Here is a 17,760-nt window from a genome sequence, read left to right on the forward strand (position 1 = left end):
AGCCCTCGTGTAGCTTTGCGCGAAATTCAAAAACAAAAAAACAAACAGATATAAATCAAGACAAGCAGACTGCGCCTCCTTTGGTCCTTTTGAAGTAAGAACGCTGAAGGCTGTTGATTTTGCAAAACTTCTGTCACATTATCCGTTGTTTTCATAATTCTTACGACTTTTAGACTTTACATTTATATTCTTTTCTATATAGTTTACACAACATTACCTATTGCCACTACCATGTGAGGTTGATACAGCTTATTAAAAAATAAACTCATTAAGCTCAGCTCGTAACGACCAATATTTATCATTTATAGTTTTGTCTGGAACTTCAACAACTAGTTGGGTTCAAATAGCATCTTTTACTCGCATTTAATACCCATAAATGCGTATATAAAACCTCACACACGCAGGTAGCTCTATACTACCAAGGACTTTAATAAAAGTTTTTGAGATTTAATTCTTTACGTATCTTATATTTTAACACTGGATATGCTTTATGTCATTGTTTTATGGTTTGAGATATATAAATAAAGAAATTATGATTCTATTAAAACAGAATGCTGCACGTATTATAACTTTATTCGCTGTAATTTCACGTTGCTTTAGGCTTATGTTTTAAGTCCTTTCACAATACCAGTTGATGATTGGCTGAACAGTGCATGACGTACGGACGATGTGGATCATGTGACACGTTGACAGCTAGTGACAAAATGGCTCCATCAGTCACCATTACGGAAGTATCAATTTTTGTGGGTGTTGAAATGAATAGCAGGCAGCTACGTCAACAAAAACATCGAGTTAGAGAGAGATCTGCCTGTTGCACGACAGACGTGCACAATTGTCCTTCTCTTATTCTGTATTTTAACATGTCTTACAGAGTACATTCAAGTTGCAAATCACAGGCATTCTAACTGTTAATTTGTGCATCAGTTTCAATAATATCAAATATTCGAATAAATATTTTATCGAGTACAATAATGACAGTTACAATAAAAGAGCTACTTTTATAAATAGAAAACAAAATATATGTAAAGAAACAATGACTTGCAAACTAGAATAAGTAACAATTTGCTCTATCTATTTGATATTAAATTACTAAGAATTTAATAATTGTTTCTGTATTCATTATTTGTAAGACTTCTCTACTGCGCCGCCTAGTATCACTAAATATTTTGATCGTATATGATCATATTCCTTTATATTGTCAAGTTTTAAGGAATGTTAGGTTCAAATCTTAAACTTATCGAATAGTCTTAATAACAAAACACCAAACATTACCGCTGTTGACAAAGGTTATATTCATTTCTTATTCTTATCTAATCCTTATTAATTGGATACTTTAATTCTGTCAGACTTTTAACAGACATAGAGGTTTTCTGCAATAATCTAGAGAAATAATGAATTATCATGAATTTTTTTCGACATAGATAAATGTGAGATATAAAATATAAGCAAAGGGTGTGTGTGTAACGTTAAGCACATAGCTAGCTACACAATGGGCTATCTGTACTCTAGCCTGCACGGATATCGAAACCCTGTTTCTTACATTGAAAGTCCGTAGACATAAATCACGTTCGTACGTGCTGGGTAGTTCTAAACATATTTCTTCATAACTTAGCTGAAACCAGGTCTTGTTTTGTTTTTGAATTTCGCGCAAAGCTACACGAGGGCTATTTGCGCTAGCCGTCCCTAACTTAGCAGTGTAAGACTAGAAAGAAGGTAGCTAGTCATCAACACCCACCGTCAACTCTTGGGCTACTCTTTTACCAATGAATAGTGGGATTGACCGTCACATTATAACGCCCCACGGCTAAAAGGGCAAGCATGTTTTGTGCGAAGGGAATTCGAACTCGCGAACCTCAGATTATGAGTCGAACGCCTTAACCCACCTGGCCATGCTGGGCCTAACACCAGGCAAACACACGTTTATCAAAAACATTCATATATGCCAAGCTGCGTTTTAAGATATCTTTTTTTCAGATCCACACACAATTAGTTATACAACTGAACTGACCCTACTAATTCCTCCTATCTTGCAAGAATTGGCTGTTCTTGACCACAGTGACGTAATGTATTTTAAAAAATACTTCGTTTTATTTTTACCCAATTTAATGTTCTAGAAAAGCTCTAATCAGACTTGATCCAGAAAGAAACAAGAGCTGAGCCTTATTAATTTATTTTAAAGTCTATAGTACAGATCAGCCAATCCATGGATAAAAGTAAAACACTACATTAACGTTTCGATTATGTAGATGACCCACAGGATTACCGAGTAAATAGCCTAGTAGGTTGGTGTATTTGACGCATTCTTAGAAACTGATTTTAATCTTGAATTATTTAGCCAGTATGCAGCATGTGTTATTACCCGAACTGGTTCTTATTCGTCAATCATCCATTGTGTTTATAACGTCGTGGAGTTTCATCTAGTAACAAACCCAAAACTACAGCTTCAATGCTCATTTAAAATGGCATATACATATGCGCCATACATTCGAAGGCCAAGAACATGACTTAACATTATTCGTAGCCTTACGTATCTATTACAAGCTAGTTTTATAACACTGAATTGTAGCTTTAAAAAATAACTATTTGGAATTCGTAAACAAATGATGCGTTGATACTAATAATATATGGTAAAACCATGAAAAAAAATTTTGGTAAGATAACGCTAGTAGATCATTTATTGTTATTAGGTATATAAAATGACGACTTAAGTGAAATTACTTCTTTGTAATACATTTTGTTAAAGTTGTTTATATAGCCTTGTATTAAAAGAAACTGGAAAGAAGGGTGTTCAGAAACGTTATTTTGTAACTAAACCAAGAAAACATTCAAGACTGTTATTTTATAAAAGACACGCAATTATAACTGAATATTTTAGTTGCACGACTTGAGATACCTACTGACGTTTATAACTCCACCGAATACTGTCGGGGTATTGTTGAAAGTAGAACAGTTCCACCGGCTCATCCTGAACTGAAACTGGCATTCTTCAATCCCCATCTTGGCCCCACGGCCAACGGTCATCAAGATATTGTAGTTAAGACCACACAACTCTTGTTGCTTTTCCACCAAATAGTGGAGTTTCTTGCAGTAGTTCTTGTACGTCGTAGGCTTCAGTTCCAACGTGCTGTGGTAGGTGCTTGGCATTCCCAGTAACCTGTAAAAAAAATGCAATAATAAATATTTTGTACAGAAAGATCAACAAATGTTCAAGAATAAACGAACATTTTATGTAAAAAGATCAATTGATGTTAAATGCGACTAGAAGATAAGCGAATATTTTATATAAAAAGATCAATTGACGTTAAATGCGACTAGAAGATAAGCGAATATTTTATATAAAAAGATCAATTGACGTTAAATGCGACTAGAAGATAAGCAAATATTTTATATAAAAAGATCAATTGACGTTAAATGCGACTAGAAGATAAGCGAATATTTTATATAAAAAGATCAATTGACGTTAAATGAGACTGGAAGATAGAGAATATTTTATATTAAAAGATCAATTGGCGTCAAATGCGACTAGAAGATAAGAGAATATTTTATATAAAAAGATCAATTGACGTTAAATGTGACAAAAATATAAGCAAATATTCTATATAAAAAGATCAACTGAAGTTCAGACAACTAGAAGGCAAAAGAATATTTTATATAGATATATCAACTGATATTCAAGAAGATTACAAAACAAGCTGAATCTCAGGCAGTTAGAAGACAAACAAATATTTTATATAAAAAGATCAAATGAAGATCAAAGAGTTAGAAGACAAACGAATATTTTATGTAGATATATCAAGTGATATTCAAGACGACTACAAATATTTCATATTCACTATTTTAAAGTACGTTAATGTCCCTTTCTATAAAATTGAAAGTAACGGTAGACCTTCTTCAATAGGAACTAATGTTATTTGATAAACAAAACCACCGAGTCCACAAAAGTCGAGGGAAATCGACTAAAAGATTTGAAATGTTTCTATGCATTTAATAAATTTATATTCTAGACACATATAAATACTTTACAAAATGAACATTAAATAAGTTACATTGAACTCAAGTTAGAAGGTAAAGCAACTTTTGTATATACTTTTATTTGAAATATTGCGTCATATATTACGATAATAGCCATATTTAATTATGACATTCATTACATATCAGCTCTACATATTCGAGGGTTTAATTCAAACCAAGTATAATGCACATTACTAATGCTTGATCTTTGATCCATATGAATTTTTTTTTTGAGTTTCAAGAGACTTGTTTGTTTGTTTTTGAATTTCGCGCAAAGCTACTCAAGGGCTATCTGTGCTAGCCGTCCTTAATTTAGCAGTGTAAGACTAGAGGGAAGGCAGCTAGTCATCACCACCCACCACTAACTCTTGGGCTACTCTTTTACCAACGAATAGTGAGATTGACCGTCACAATATAACGCCCCCATGGCTGAAAGTGCGAGCATGTTTCGTGCGACCAGGATTCAAACCCGCGATTCTCAGATTACGAGTCGAACGCCTTAACCCACCTGGCCATGCCGGGCCTCAAATGACTTGATACGACATTATCTTATATATATATATATATATATAGATATAGATATAGATATAGATATATGACGTTCAGGTTTTGCGGAAACCATTAAAACTTTTAACTATTTCTGTGTGTAACATTAATACTTTTGTTACTACATATTTGTTCCTAGAAAATATTTTAGTCTAATTTTAAGATCCTTTTAAATTTAATTGTTAGCATTCTATTACACTTCTTCTTTTAAGAGAAAGTTTGTGAGATCCATACGTTTGACAAGAGGGAAAGGTCTTGGTTTTTGCTAATCTTCAGTTACTTCTAGTCAAGTAGGCAGCTGTGGAGGACCTATACATTGAGATACTTGTCTATTTCTTTCTGTTTGGCCTTCTACGATTGTTCTTTATCAATGTAGATTCAAAGATAAGAGATTTTCGTTCACGTTACGAAGAAGACACTAAAAGAGTTGTCACATGAAGTGCACCAGAGGGTCCGCGTACGAGAGTGTAGAATCAATCTTTTCTTCTGAACAATGCTGATGAAACAGCTGGATCAAGCAAGAATTGTCTTTCATTGTATTCTTTGTTAGGTGTGGCTACCCCCTAGGTGCTTGGTCATCTATTCAACACCGGATGCACTAGTTCGTTGATTGGTGGTTTGATGAAAGATGAACCAAGAAGTAGGAGGTATAGAACATAAAAACTTCATTTGATTGGCTATCACTGATGTCTAGTGTTACTTAACTCAACAGTTCCCTCTTGTCGTACAGTCTTTCTTAGAAGACTTAAATTTCAAAGTTTTCTTTCTTCTTTTATTACCACAATCAGAGTTCCAAGATAAGTAAAATACAACCTTCAAAGCAAAGCATTTAACTAATCAAATAATTCAAAGTTAAATGTTACTTACAAACGTACAGAAAAAGTGTTTGCTGGAGTCTTTAGTATACAAGGATTTTTTTACCTTTTTGTCCAGTCAGCAAAAAAATTATGTAGAAGACGTATTTTGAAGTGGTTATGAATCATTATTTGATTCCAGTTTTATAATTTCCCACGGTTTGACCAAAACAAAATAATGTTAAATTTTCACAATAGATTTAATTCTTTCATTAGTTTTGTTTTAATGCGTTAGTTGTATTTATCTAATACTTAATACTAAGAAAATATATTATTCGAAAGTTGAAGTCATATAATAATAATAATAATCACCCATCAGAGTAAGCTTTGCATAACATTTTCCTATAGACTAAAAGTAACTGTTTGTAAAATTTAGTTACATGACTACCACGCATGTAGTCTGCTGTTATTGGTGATTAAATTTAACACTTTTAATCGGTTCAAAAGTCTTTCTTAAGTTTGTTTATTTGAAAGCTAGGCACAAATCTATACAATGGGATATCTGTATTCTGCCAACCAAGTGTCTCGAAACCCGATTTCTAGCGTTGTAAGTCCGCTTAAAACCGGGTGGACCACTGAGAGCTTTTCTTAACTAGTTCAAAACTTTCAAACTATCTGCCTGTTGTAAGATATTAACTTCAATATTTTTTTCCGAGGAACGAATAAAATTACCTTAAGATTAAAAACTTAAATTTTTTTTACAAGCACAGCCACTTGTAAGAGACTGGATTTAATAGTTTTCTTGATGGAAAGTCTTCCTTAAACTACTAACAATAATGTAAATACTGAAAACTAAAAAACTTTACAAACTCAAGACACAAACAGGGAGAGTTCAACATTAGGAATACCAACTTTGGAAAAAAAATATTAAAGCTAAAAACTCTTTTCAACAATATTTTTCATCAGACTTCTTTAGTCATATTGATTTTGTAATACGTGTTTACTGGTTTATAAATATATAAATGTATCTCTTTTGTAGCATCTGTGTATTGACATTTCGTGTAATTTTTAAACACTTGGCAGTCGAAGTTCGTATTCTTTTCTTTCTGTCCATTTTCTTAATTGAAGATGCGCTTATCTTCTGGTTAAAAACTAGTTTTCTCAGTTGAATGGCAAGACATGTTAGCATCCTAAGGTGTAATTTTGGAGAAAACTGGAGGTAAAAATAACATCGCATCCATCCAGACAGTGGTTGGTGGTAAGTAATACTAGTGATATGGATTTCAGTGTTGTTTTATTCGATTGCATAGCCTTCTAATGGTTGATCCAATATGACATCTGGGGCACTGAGCTCATACCACTACTGAGGTATACAATGGATGCTGTTTATCTTCTAGTGGTTGGCTCAATATATCTCTATAATATTTAGGGCATTGATCTCATACCACTATTGAGGTATGCAATGGACGCTGTTTATCTTCTAGTTGTTAATTCAATGGATAGCCCTCGTGTAGCTTTGCGCGAAATTCTAAACGAACAAACCAATTTAACTTAGACTCAGGTTTAAAGACACATTACAACTAAACTTGTAGACACAGTTTGATGGTTTTCCTCTTAATCATGTATAAAATAGTATAGCAAAAGTAAGATTCAGAACATCTAGCATAACTACAGGTAAGATATTTATGTTTTCGACTTTTGTGTGGATTATTCTATTTAAGAACGACAATGAAAAACAATTTCTTCTATTTGTTTAATGTTCTCAACTTTTGCTTCAAAAATATTTTGTTGTTTTTTGTTTGTTTGTTTTTGAATTTCGTGCAAAGCTACACGAGGAATATCTGCGTTAGCCATCCGTAATTTAGCAGTGTAAAACTAGAGGGAAGGTAACTAGTCATCGCCACCTACCGCCAACTCTTGGGCTACTGTTTTACTAACGAATAATGGTATCGATCGTCACATTATAACGCCCAGACGGCTAAAAGGAAGAGCATGTTTGATGTGGTTTGGATTCGAACCTACGATCCTCAGATTACGAGCCGAGCACCTTAACCATCTGGCCATACCAGGACCAAAAATATTTTGTTTTCCTAGTTTCTTAAAAACTCTGAAGAACGAAGTTCTAGTCAGATTAAAAGATTGAAGAAGCGACACTTTCAAAATCTGAATACAGTCTTGTGAAATTGGGCTATATTTATGGTTATTTTAAACATAAATGTCTAAGAACAAGTGTCGTCATTTATTCAGTTTTCAAGAGTAATCTGTATACTGGATATTTAACTTTTAAAAACTGGAGAAATGTATCATTTCACTTGACACAAATGTGACTTCACCACGTTTCCTGTAACAGACTTGTAACATTCAGAACATGACAGCAAGAAACTCTTATTTTCTTCGTAGACGCACAGGAAAAATGTCAGCTAGGTCAGGAGAAAAGTTGGAGCTGTAGTCACTCCATTAATCTTTTCATATATTTTGCTGTTCAAATAAGATTGTTTTGTCGCAAAATGTAAAAGGAAAAAAAGTATTTTAAAAACATCTGTAGTTACCACTGTACAACTTCGTTCTCAGTAAACACAAGATTAGAGCGAAGATCAATGGTATATATATATATATATGTGTGTGTTTACAAATCTTGCTGTTGGTTCATCGCGGATACCTACACTAGAAGCAGTTGGTCTAACTGAATATTTTTTGTTTATAAGCCTTATGAAGTCCGTACACAAGTTCACTGTGTGAGATCGTATGTGTTGCTGTTTTTTGCGCATGCTCCATTTTGAAGCTCCTTTTTTTAAAAAAGGTATCTCGTAAATCTAGATTCCATGGTTGCTATGGAATCACTCATAATTTGTACGTACTTATCTGTATTACTTAGAACTACTGATGTAATCTACTCTATTTAAAATTGCAGTCCTATTAAATTTATCAGATTACAGTCTCCATACAAAGTTTTAAAATTTTCTGGGTTTTGTTCTTGCTTAATGTTCTTTATTCTAGACCTAAAATATTGTAACACGCTGAATATATTAGTTTTAACCTGTTCAAAAATTGCGCGACAATTTTCATAGTTTGACAATTTTTGTACGAAAGTTTCAAATCTAAAATTAATACTTCTCAATAAGTTTATTAAAAGGAATATAAAATTGTAACCCCTTGTTTAAGACCCCTTTTTTATCATCAGACAATTGTCGTTCTGATAAATCACAAATAACCTTAGCTGAATGTTCCAAGAAGTTAGGCAAACTTAAACATAAAAAGACTTAGACGGTTTTACGTGTTTTTTTATTTATTTCTATGTATTTTGTAAAATCTGTTTACTTGTTTTTATGTTGTCTTCTTCCTGAAAATGAAATATTTGTTCTCTGTTAACCATTGTCTTCCTCAGTGAATCTTATGTTTTCTTAAATCAGTTTATTTCCAATATTTACAAGTGTAATATATACATAACGAGTGTGTTTTGGTTACAGCTGTATCAAAATATATGTTCATTTATATTTAGTTCACACAGTATCCACATAGTTATTAACTGATATTAAATGTGGCCCTTACTACGGTATAATCATAAAACCTGGTGAGAAGTGTTAAAAAGATATTGGATATTCTTAACCTTCAATCCACCATGGTGAGGAAGGGCAATGTGTTATTTGCTGGGTGATAAACAACTGCTTGGAAAGGAAGTTTGGTTCTAACAACCGTTGCTACTGTCATTATCAACGGCCGTTTAGCCACAGGACTGATTTTACTGTTCCTCACCAGCACAGGTGAACATAAATCTTGAAGGGTAAGACTCACGTGGCGCCAGGTTGTGATGAATCAGACGTAAGTAAGAGCCTCACGTCGCGGTTAATGCCGGGCACGAGGCGTCTAATCGCCGTTCTATGGTGCATAGATCGACTACCTGGTCGCGTGCGGCAAAATGGTACGTGCCCGTATCAGAAGTGCAATATGGCCAATACTCCAGTTAGTGGTTTTTCGGTGAGTCAGCGGGCTTGATGATAGCGTCAGAAACTTGATGGAAGTTTTATGTCGGCTTAGAACCATTAACCCAATTTATTGTAGTCTCAATACCTCTGCGAAGTCAGGTCTGCTCACAGTCCCACGTGCATTGGGTTTTCTACATGACGGTGAATCACGTGTCAGCTCGTTTATTACGAGAATGCAGATATGGTTGTAAAGTTTTTAATACTGTGGCCCACAGTTGTATAATGGGTAATAAAGATGCTATTTCAGAGGGTATCTAGCCTACTGCGACCAAGAACTTTGAAGCACGGATATCTAGACGGCGTCAATGGCCTTAAGTTCAGGCCATTAATGTTTACCTCTATTCAGCTAACACACACAAGAGAAATAAATGAAATGCTTTCAAATACATCAAGGGATTAGCCAGTAAGAAAGCCAGATTAGCCAAATTACTATCCCAGCATAAACTGCAATGTGTGTAAACGTTTTATTGGGGACGTAAAGAGAAATCTAAAATTTTACACACGTTTCCTCGGATTCCCAACAACTAAGTCTCTGAACATTCGAACTGCTAATCTTTACCGCTATGTTTCCACTCGTTGGATTTTATTACTCACATCGTACAATACTGTTAAGAAAAGCCTTTATAAAATGACATAAAAAGGTTTTCTTTTGGCAGAAGAGGTTCCTTATGAGTATTTATTTGAAATAGTATTGAAATGGTCTGTAGGAATTTTGAAATATGTGGCTATGTAAATTTCTTTGCTGGAGATAATGTTACAAAGTTTCTAGACACTAGTACAAACACGATAAGACACACTATATTGTTAGATAGTCTTATACACATACAGGAATGTTTATAGGTTTCTCTAGAAATTTATAAATATACGTCTGTGAGTCGAATTCCCATAATACTAAATATATCTTGATATATAGCCAGCAACTTCTCTCTCTTTCTATCTAGATATATAGCTAGCAACTTCTCTCTCTTTCTATCTTGATATACAGCCAGCAACTTCTCTCTCTTTCTATCTAGATATATAGCTAGCAACTCTCTCTCTCTTAGCAACTATCTAGATATATAGCTAGCAACTTCTCTCTCTTTCTATCTAGATATATAGCTAGCAACTTCTCTCTCTTTCTATCTAAATATATAGCTAGCAACTTCTCTCTCTTTCTATCTAGATATATAGCTAGCAACTTCTCTCTCTTTCTATCTAGATATATAGCTAGCAACTTCTCTCTCTTCTATCTAGATATATAGCTAGCAACTTCTCTCTCTTTCTATCTAGATATATAGCTAGCAACTTCTCTCTCTCTCTTCTAGATAGATATATAGCTAGCAACTCTCTCTCTTTCTATCTAGATATATAGCTAGCAACTTCTCTCTCTTTCTATCTAGATATATAGCTAGCAACTTCTCTCTCTTTCTATCTAGATATATAGCTAGCAACTTCTCTCTCTTTCTATCTAGATATATAGCTAGCAACTTCTCTCTCTTCTATCTCTATCTAGATATATATATATAGCTAGCAACTTCTCTCTCTTTCTATCTAGATATATAGCTAGCAACTTCTCTCTCTTTCTAAATAGATATATAGCTAGCAACTTCTCTCTCTATCTAAATATATAGCTAGCAACTTCTCTCTCTTTCTATCTAGATATATAGCTAGCAACTTCTCTCTTCTTCTCTAGATATATAGCTAGCAACTCTCTCTCTATCTAGATATAGCTAGCTACTTCTCTCTCTCTTTCTATCTATATATATAGCTAGCAACTTCTCTCTCTTTCTATCTAGATATATAGCTAGCAACTTCTCTCTCTCTTTCTATCTAGATATATAGCTAGCAACTTCTCTCTCTCTTCTAAATAGATATATAGCTAGCAACTTCTCTCTCTTTCTATCTAAATATATAGCTAGCAACTTCTCTCTCTCTCTCTATCTAGATATATAGCTAGCAACTTCTCTCTCTTTCTAAATAGATATATAGCTAGCAACTTCTCTCTCTTCTAAATAGATATATAGCTAGCAACTTCTCTCTTTTTTCTATCTAGATATGCGGCTAGCAACTTCTCTCTCTCCTTCTATCTAGATATATTATTACAGGATTGTCAAACAATGTACATTGTCAAATAAATGATTTTTAATTTGAGCAGCCACGTGCGAAAGACAGATCGAAAACTAAAAACAGTATAAACTGTCTGTCGTTCGATTGTCACATGGACCTTTATTTTCAGGACATGAATTAAATTAAAGTTACATTTTTTTAACTTAGAATCATGATGAACAAACATGAGTTTCCCGTGTAATTACACTTTTTGTACTGATTCTTGCTTACCAACACATACTTATTTTAACCTTTGAAAGGTAATTAGGACCAGAAATTATCTAATCATTGTTATTTGTGAGCTAGTAATTACCAGTTAATATTTAATATAAACCTATACATGTGTAGTATGCACATAAACATGGTGTTGCTGTTTTTAATTGTCTATGTTATTATCTCCTCAACTTGTAATCTCTGACAGTGTAATTGTATAAGTTTGTTAGGTTTTAAGAAAGCCGAGCATATCTTGGAGGTTAGCATCACGGCCTATGAGTCCAAACATTCAACACATCTTTGTGTCTCCTTGCTGCAAAAAAAACTGGCAACGCACTTTGGGTTCTAGAGTGTTTTGTAAAAGTGACGGTCAAACTCAACAATTATGGACAGACGAAAGCAATAGTTTATCAGGTTATCTAGTTTATAAATTCGAAATTATGGACGACTATGCCCAGATAGTCCTTGTGTAGGCTACTCGAAAATTCTAAACAACAAGTTTTAATTTATAAAACTGTGAGATATGAATAATGTCTGAATAATTCCTACATCTGTCGTATACCAGTCGGTCTGATTAGCCTTGGTATTGAGCGAAAGAAAGATGTAATATATTTAACGTATTGTCACACATTCTTTTTTTAATTTCACTCATACGTTCTTAGGATTACTAACGTGGTTCTCTCCCTTTGATTCCGTTGTGGTTCTGGGAATAAAGACACTAACTTGTTGGTTCACTAGTTCTTCTGGCTGATATTAAAGTTAATCCATATAAGATAGTAAAAAATAGACAATAATTGCTTAAAAATAAATAATGTTGTGTTATTAATTCTTACCCTCAAATATGATTTGTAAATGTATTAAATGTAATTAACGATTATTAGAATTCACATACTTAATAAAGTTCACACCATAAAAGTCTTTGTTAATGAAAAATGATATTATAAATAATTCCTAGATGGGTGTTATCTTCTTCGTATCACAACCCATCTGATGAACTCTGACATTGCTCCATTTTTAAGAGAAAATGCAACGAACTACCGTTTTTGTTGGGGTTTTTTTTTCAGAAACGTTCAAGCTTTGTAACTGAAAAACTCTAACATCATCGTGTTCAAGATGGTGAGCAAAAGTACTAATTAGGATGAAGGATGAAACAGCTGGAGAAATGCCTAATGTTTATAGTTTGATCTTTAGTTTTACGTAAATACTGTTTGACATTGCCTGACAGCTAAGTCAAATATGGTGGCAACAGTAGCGCGGATTCAACCACAATGGCAAAACAGAAGACCAGATAGAAGCTTACTGTTGTAACCTTAATAGCCAGATTGTAATGGTTAAAGTGCACTAACGACTTTAAAAATCAAAATAGTATATTGAGAAAATACATCGGTGCGAGAAGGAATTAGAACAGAAAACGTTATTTACCGGAATTACCTCAATACCCGTAAAACAAAACTGGTTTTGATAACATATATTTACTCTTCGTAAAATAGTTAATGATGGGACGTTGAAATGAACAAGGAACGGGAAGTTTTCTCTTCGTAAAATAGTTAATGATGGGACGTTGAAATGAACAAGAAACGGGAAGTTTTCGTAAAATAGTTAACGGTGGGACGTTGCAATGAACAATTAATGGGAAGTTTTCTCTTCGTAAAATAGTTAATGGTTAAATATTGAAATGAACCACGAACAGGAAGTTTTACCTTCGAAAAATAGATAATGGTTGAACACTGAAATGTACAAGGAACGGGAAGTTTTATCTTCATAAAATAGTTAATGATTAAACAGTGAAATGAACAAGAAGTGGGAAGTCTTCGTATCCCCCGTTTTGTGTTTTTCAAACATGTTGATCTTTCGGTGGGTCAGCGTAAACTTTGGACTAACATCGCTAAAACCCTGAGACTGAACCCCCTCAGTGAACAATGCTGAAGATAGCCCATTGTATATTTTTGCTCTAAAGTCCCAAAAGCATTTAATGGTATATATTACCCCCCCCTACCAATGATTCATTGGTAATTTTGAGGTATTATAATGCTAAAAACTTGGTTTAAATACTCGCGTTAAACAGAGCACAAAACATTTGTTGTGTTCCTTTGTGCTTAATATCAAACAAACAAAAAAAATACCATAATTATCAAATCACAAAGAAGGCTGAAGGTACACCTCCCAAGTATTCTCAAAAGATTAGATCTGATAATTGTAGATCAGGTTTAACATTACGTACGATTACAACACACAGTAGTTGTATAGCATTTATCGTTAACTACGCTGTGCTTGTTCGCTATGTGGATTTGAAACGTTTCGTTATCAGACATTCTACGCTTCTCTTCCCTTAACTCTTTCCTTTTTTATAAACTTTATGTCATGCAACACTATTTTGTTTTACTTGTCAGTTTTTACTTTAATTTATTAATTATTATTCTTATTACTTTTACATTAAGTCAATCTTAAAGTAATAAATTGTGTTATACTGCAGTGTATTTTCATAGGAAAATGACACCTTTTGGATTACTTTATCCTGAAACCTTTATATCGCCGTTAGGTTAAACTTTTAAGTACTATGACCTGTATTAAATTAGTCTACAAATCAACTGTAAAGCCGTATTACAGCTTCTGCTTTGTATAATCAAATTTTGAACCTGAAATCAGGAATTATCGATATACACAACTTACACGTAAATGAGGCCCAACATGGCCAGGTGATTAAGGTGACCGTCACACCAAACTCTTTCAACCATTGGGGTGTTATAATGTGACGGTCAATCCCACTATTCGTTGGTAAAAGAATAGCCCAAGAGTTGGCGGTGGGTGGTAATGACTAGCTGCCTTCCCTCTTGTCTTACACTGCTAAATTAGGGACGGCTAGCGCAGCTACACAGCGTTGCGCGAAATTCAAAATCAAACAAACAACAGACACGTAAATGAAGTAATTACTCCGGAAGGGTAGAATGTGATTTGATTTGTTTACAGTTAAGCACGAAACTACGCAATGAGCTATCTGTGTTGTTATAAACTTTCAGACTTGCCACTGAGGGAAGACTGGAGGTAAGTCAGCTAGTCATCACCACCCACCACAACTCTTGAACTACTACTTTTATCAGCGAAGAGTAGGATTAACCATCACATTATAACGTCCCCACGACTGAAGTACGTCAGAAGCAATTCACAGATTGTTTAGTGAAACGACTGTTTGTAAAATAAGCCGTCGTTTAGGAACAAAATCATCAAACGAAATGTAAAGTAAATAGTAAAAACTGGTTGTGTGCCGGTTTATCATTGTGTGCCGGTTTATCATTATGTGCCGGTTAATCATTGCAATGTAAAAAATAACAATATCTCACAACGTGCGCTCTGCCACATATACAGCGTTATTTAATTGTACACGATAATGCTCCTCTAACAAACACATTTACCCCAACACGTGTATTTTGTATACAATATGACTACAAGAGAACACATGATAGCTTCAAGATAACTGAGGCGGCGCGCTGTCGAGACAAGAAGAAAGCAACACGTTTCAGCTACTTCTGTATGATAAAAACCAAGGGTACTGCTGAGCTTGGTGCCTACCAAGTCATCTTAAGAAAGTTGATAAAGATCACGTGATATCTGAATAACCATCTACGCTGCTTTATCCGTAATAAATGTGATGAGATCTGAAGGTGTTTCTGTCTCTGTGTTAGCAACTTCTTAACTACAAATAATACAAAAACTAAAAAACTGAACATCTGAAATACGAATGCTGAAAAAAAAAACATACGATTTAACATGAGTCCGATATGAGTCCTCCCCCAAGGTTTGGCATAACCAGGTGATTAAGGCACTCGACTCGTAATCTCAGGGTCGCGGGTTCGAATCCCCGTCACACTAAACATGCTCGCCGTTTCGGCCTCTGGGAGTGTTATAATGTGCGGTCAATCCCACTTTTCGTTGGTAAAAGAGTAGCCCATGAGTTGACGGTGGGTGGTGATAACTAACTGCCTTCCCTCTAGTCTTACACTGCTAAATTACGGACGGCTAGCGCAGATAGCCCTCGAGTAGCTTTGCGCGAAATTCAAAAACACAAAACAAACATACAGACTCCTCCCTTTAATTTAACGTAGGAGGATGTTAGTTTTATGTCATATTTGTAGACAACGCAGTTAGATCCGTAGACTAATTATAAAACAATCCCACGCTAACTCAGTTGACCCATGAATTTTGGCGGTTCGACCAAATCACCCCCTTCCCCAACCTCCGGCAGTACAAACCTGGAAGCACATGTTCACGTTTTGTGATACCACATGTCTCAACAAAGACAGATACGAACTGCCGACTTAAATTTCAATTTCTTACATATGCGGCATCTGGTCCATTCAAAGAAACCCGAGGGTTTGCAAAAGAAAACAAAATGATAATTTTCAGCTTACAGTTTCCCAAACAAATGCAGTACAGAGTGCAAAGAGTTTTCCAGTTAATTATTTTACCCTCGGTACAGACAGCGATGAAAGATTATAAGTCCATGATAGGAACTTTTCTCTATTTGTTCTGTAGATACCACTGTATTTTTCTCTTAGGTTTACCATCACTCGTCCTCAAAATGATTAAATGAAGTACATCATTCTCGTTCAGTTCGTGGACGTTCACCAGTTAAAAGAGGTGTGAAGCTGAAAATGACGAACATCCCAGGATGAGTTATTTGGCCAGTTAATACGTTACTTCGTCAGACGTGTGGACTGAACTAACACGATCCTAATTAATACTTGTTTTTAAACCGATTTGAAATTAGTGTTTAAACCTGAATTCATCAAACTGTGTCGTTTTGTTAAGTACCACGATTGTTATAAAGTAGTGTTCGAACGCATATCAGAATCCGTCTGAACGTGTTGTGTCCGTACCCATAATGATTGATTGAAAGTATTGTTTAAGCGCGTCTCAAGCTAAACATTCTTGTATATATCAGTTTGGAAGTATTTTTTAATTATGTTTTTGTTATGATTTAAACGTTTTGCTTAAAATGCGCGTACGAAACATGACATTTTAAACATCTACCTAAATTGCTATGGAACTATTATTCTTGTGAGTGCCTATACTGATATATATAAAAATATTTAAAACTGCACCTGGGATAATTTCAACTTTTCTCAATAACAATCTTAAAACAAAATTAAGAAAAAATGTTATGTTTGGGTGAAAAGTAAGATATAGATGACTCATTTGAAGGGGTGAGAAATAAATGACTCAGTTAAAAGCTTACCCTTTATATTTTCCTTTTTCTTACGAGTTTTGTTTTATTATTTGCTAGGAATTTCTCATTACATAAAAATACCACTTCACTTATAAAACTTGACAGTATTCGGAAATTAAACATTGTAGTCGTATTACAAAATTTTGATAAGTCATGTATGTGCAAGACTTCATACATATTATAATATATTATAGTTTATCTCAGACGAGACTCCAACCTATTATGTTACGTATTACGCCTTCAAGTAGTTTGAAACTGATTAAAATTATAATTATATGCATACTATATGTTCCCGATATTAGCGAAAAAAATAACCAACGATTGGAATAACTTATAACAAAACACAACATAATCATATAAACACCAAATTTATTCAACAACCAGGTACAAAACTAAAGTCCATACCATATAAAACTACACTGACAAACACTTAATCAAATAAACACAGCATTATTTATAAAATACAATGGAACAACTGCCAAACAAACTTCTATAATCATAAAAACACAGAACAATATGAAAAACTTAAAAATAAACAAAGATAATAATATAAAACACCACAATAGTTTGTGAAACTTAATCAAATAAACACAACATAATCATAGAAAACACCCACAATAGAAAAACAAACTTAATCAAATAAACACAAAATAATCATAGAAAACACCCACAATAGGAAAACAAACTTAATCAAATAAACACAACATAATCATATAAAACACCCACAATAGGGAAACAAACTTAATCAAATAAACACAACATAATCATAGAAAACACCAACAACAGGGAAACAAACTTAATCAAATAAACACAACATAATCATAGAAAACACCCACAATAGGGAAACAAACTTAATCAAATAAACACAACATAATCATATAAAACACCCACAATAGGGAAACAA

At 34.0% G+C, this 17,760-nt stretch overlaps 1 protein-coding gene across 4 annotated transcripts in view; it reads right to left on the bottom strand.

Moving 5' to 3' along the window:
• LOC143231958 (protein Wnt-5b-like) overlaps positions 1-17,760 on the bottom strand; it is a 68,016-nt gene that overhangs the window by 34,080 nt on the left and 16,176 nt on the right. For 3 of the 4 annotated variants that reach the window (XM_076466847.1, XM_076466846.1, XM_076466849.1), the window contains exon 2: positions 2,898-3,154. In XM_076466847.1, the coding sequence (XP_076322962.1) occupies positions 2,898-3,154 (257 nt within the window). Of the gene's footprint in view, positions 1-2,897; positions 3,155-4,791; positions 4,968-17,760 lie in introns of those variants that run through there. The other variant, XM_076466848.1, reaches the window with a different exon arrangement.

This window comes from Tachypleus tridentatus, chromosome 11 (genome assembly GCF_004210375.1).
Source record: "Tachypleus tridentatus isolate NWPU-2018 chromosome 11, ASM421037v1, whole genome shotgun sequence".
Taxonomy (NCBI): domain Eukaryota; kingdom Metazoa; phylum Arthropoda; class Merostomata; order Xiphosura; family Limulidae; genus Tachypleus; species Tachypleus tridentatus.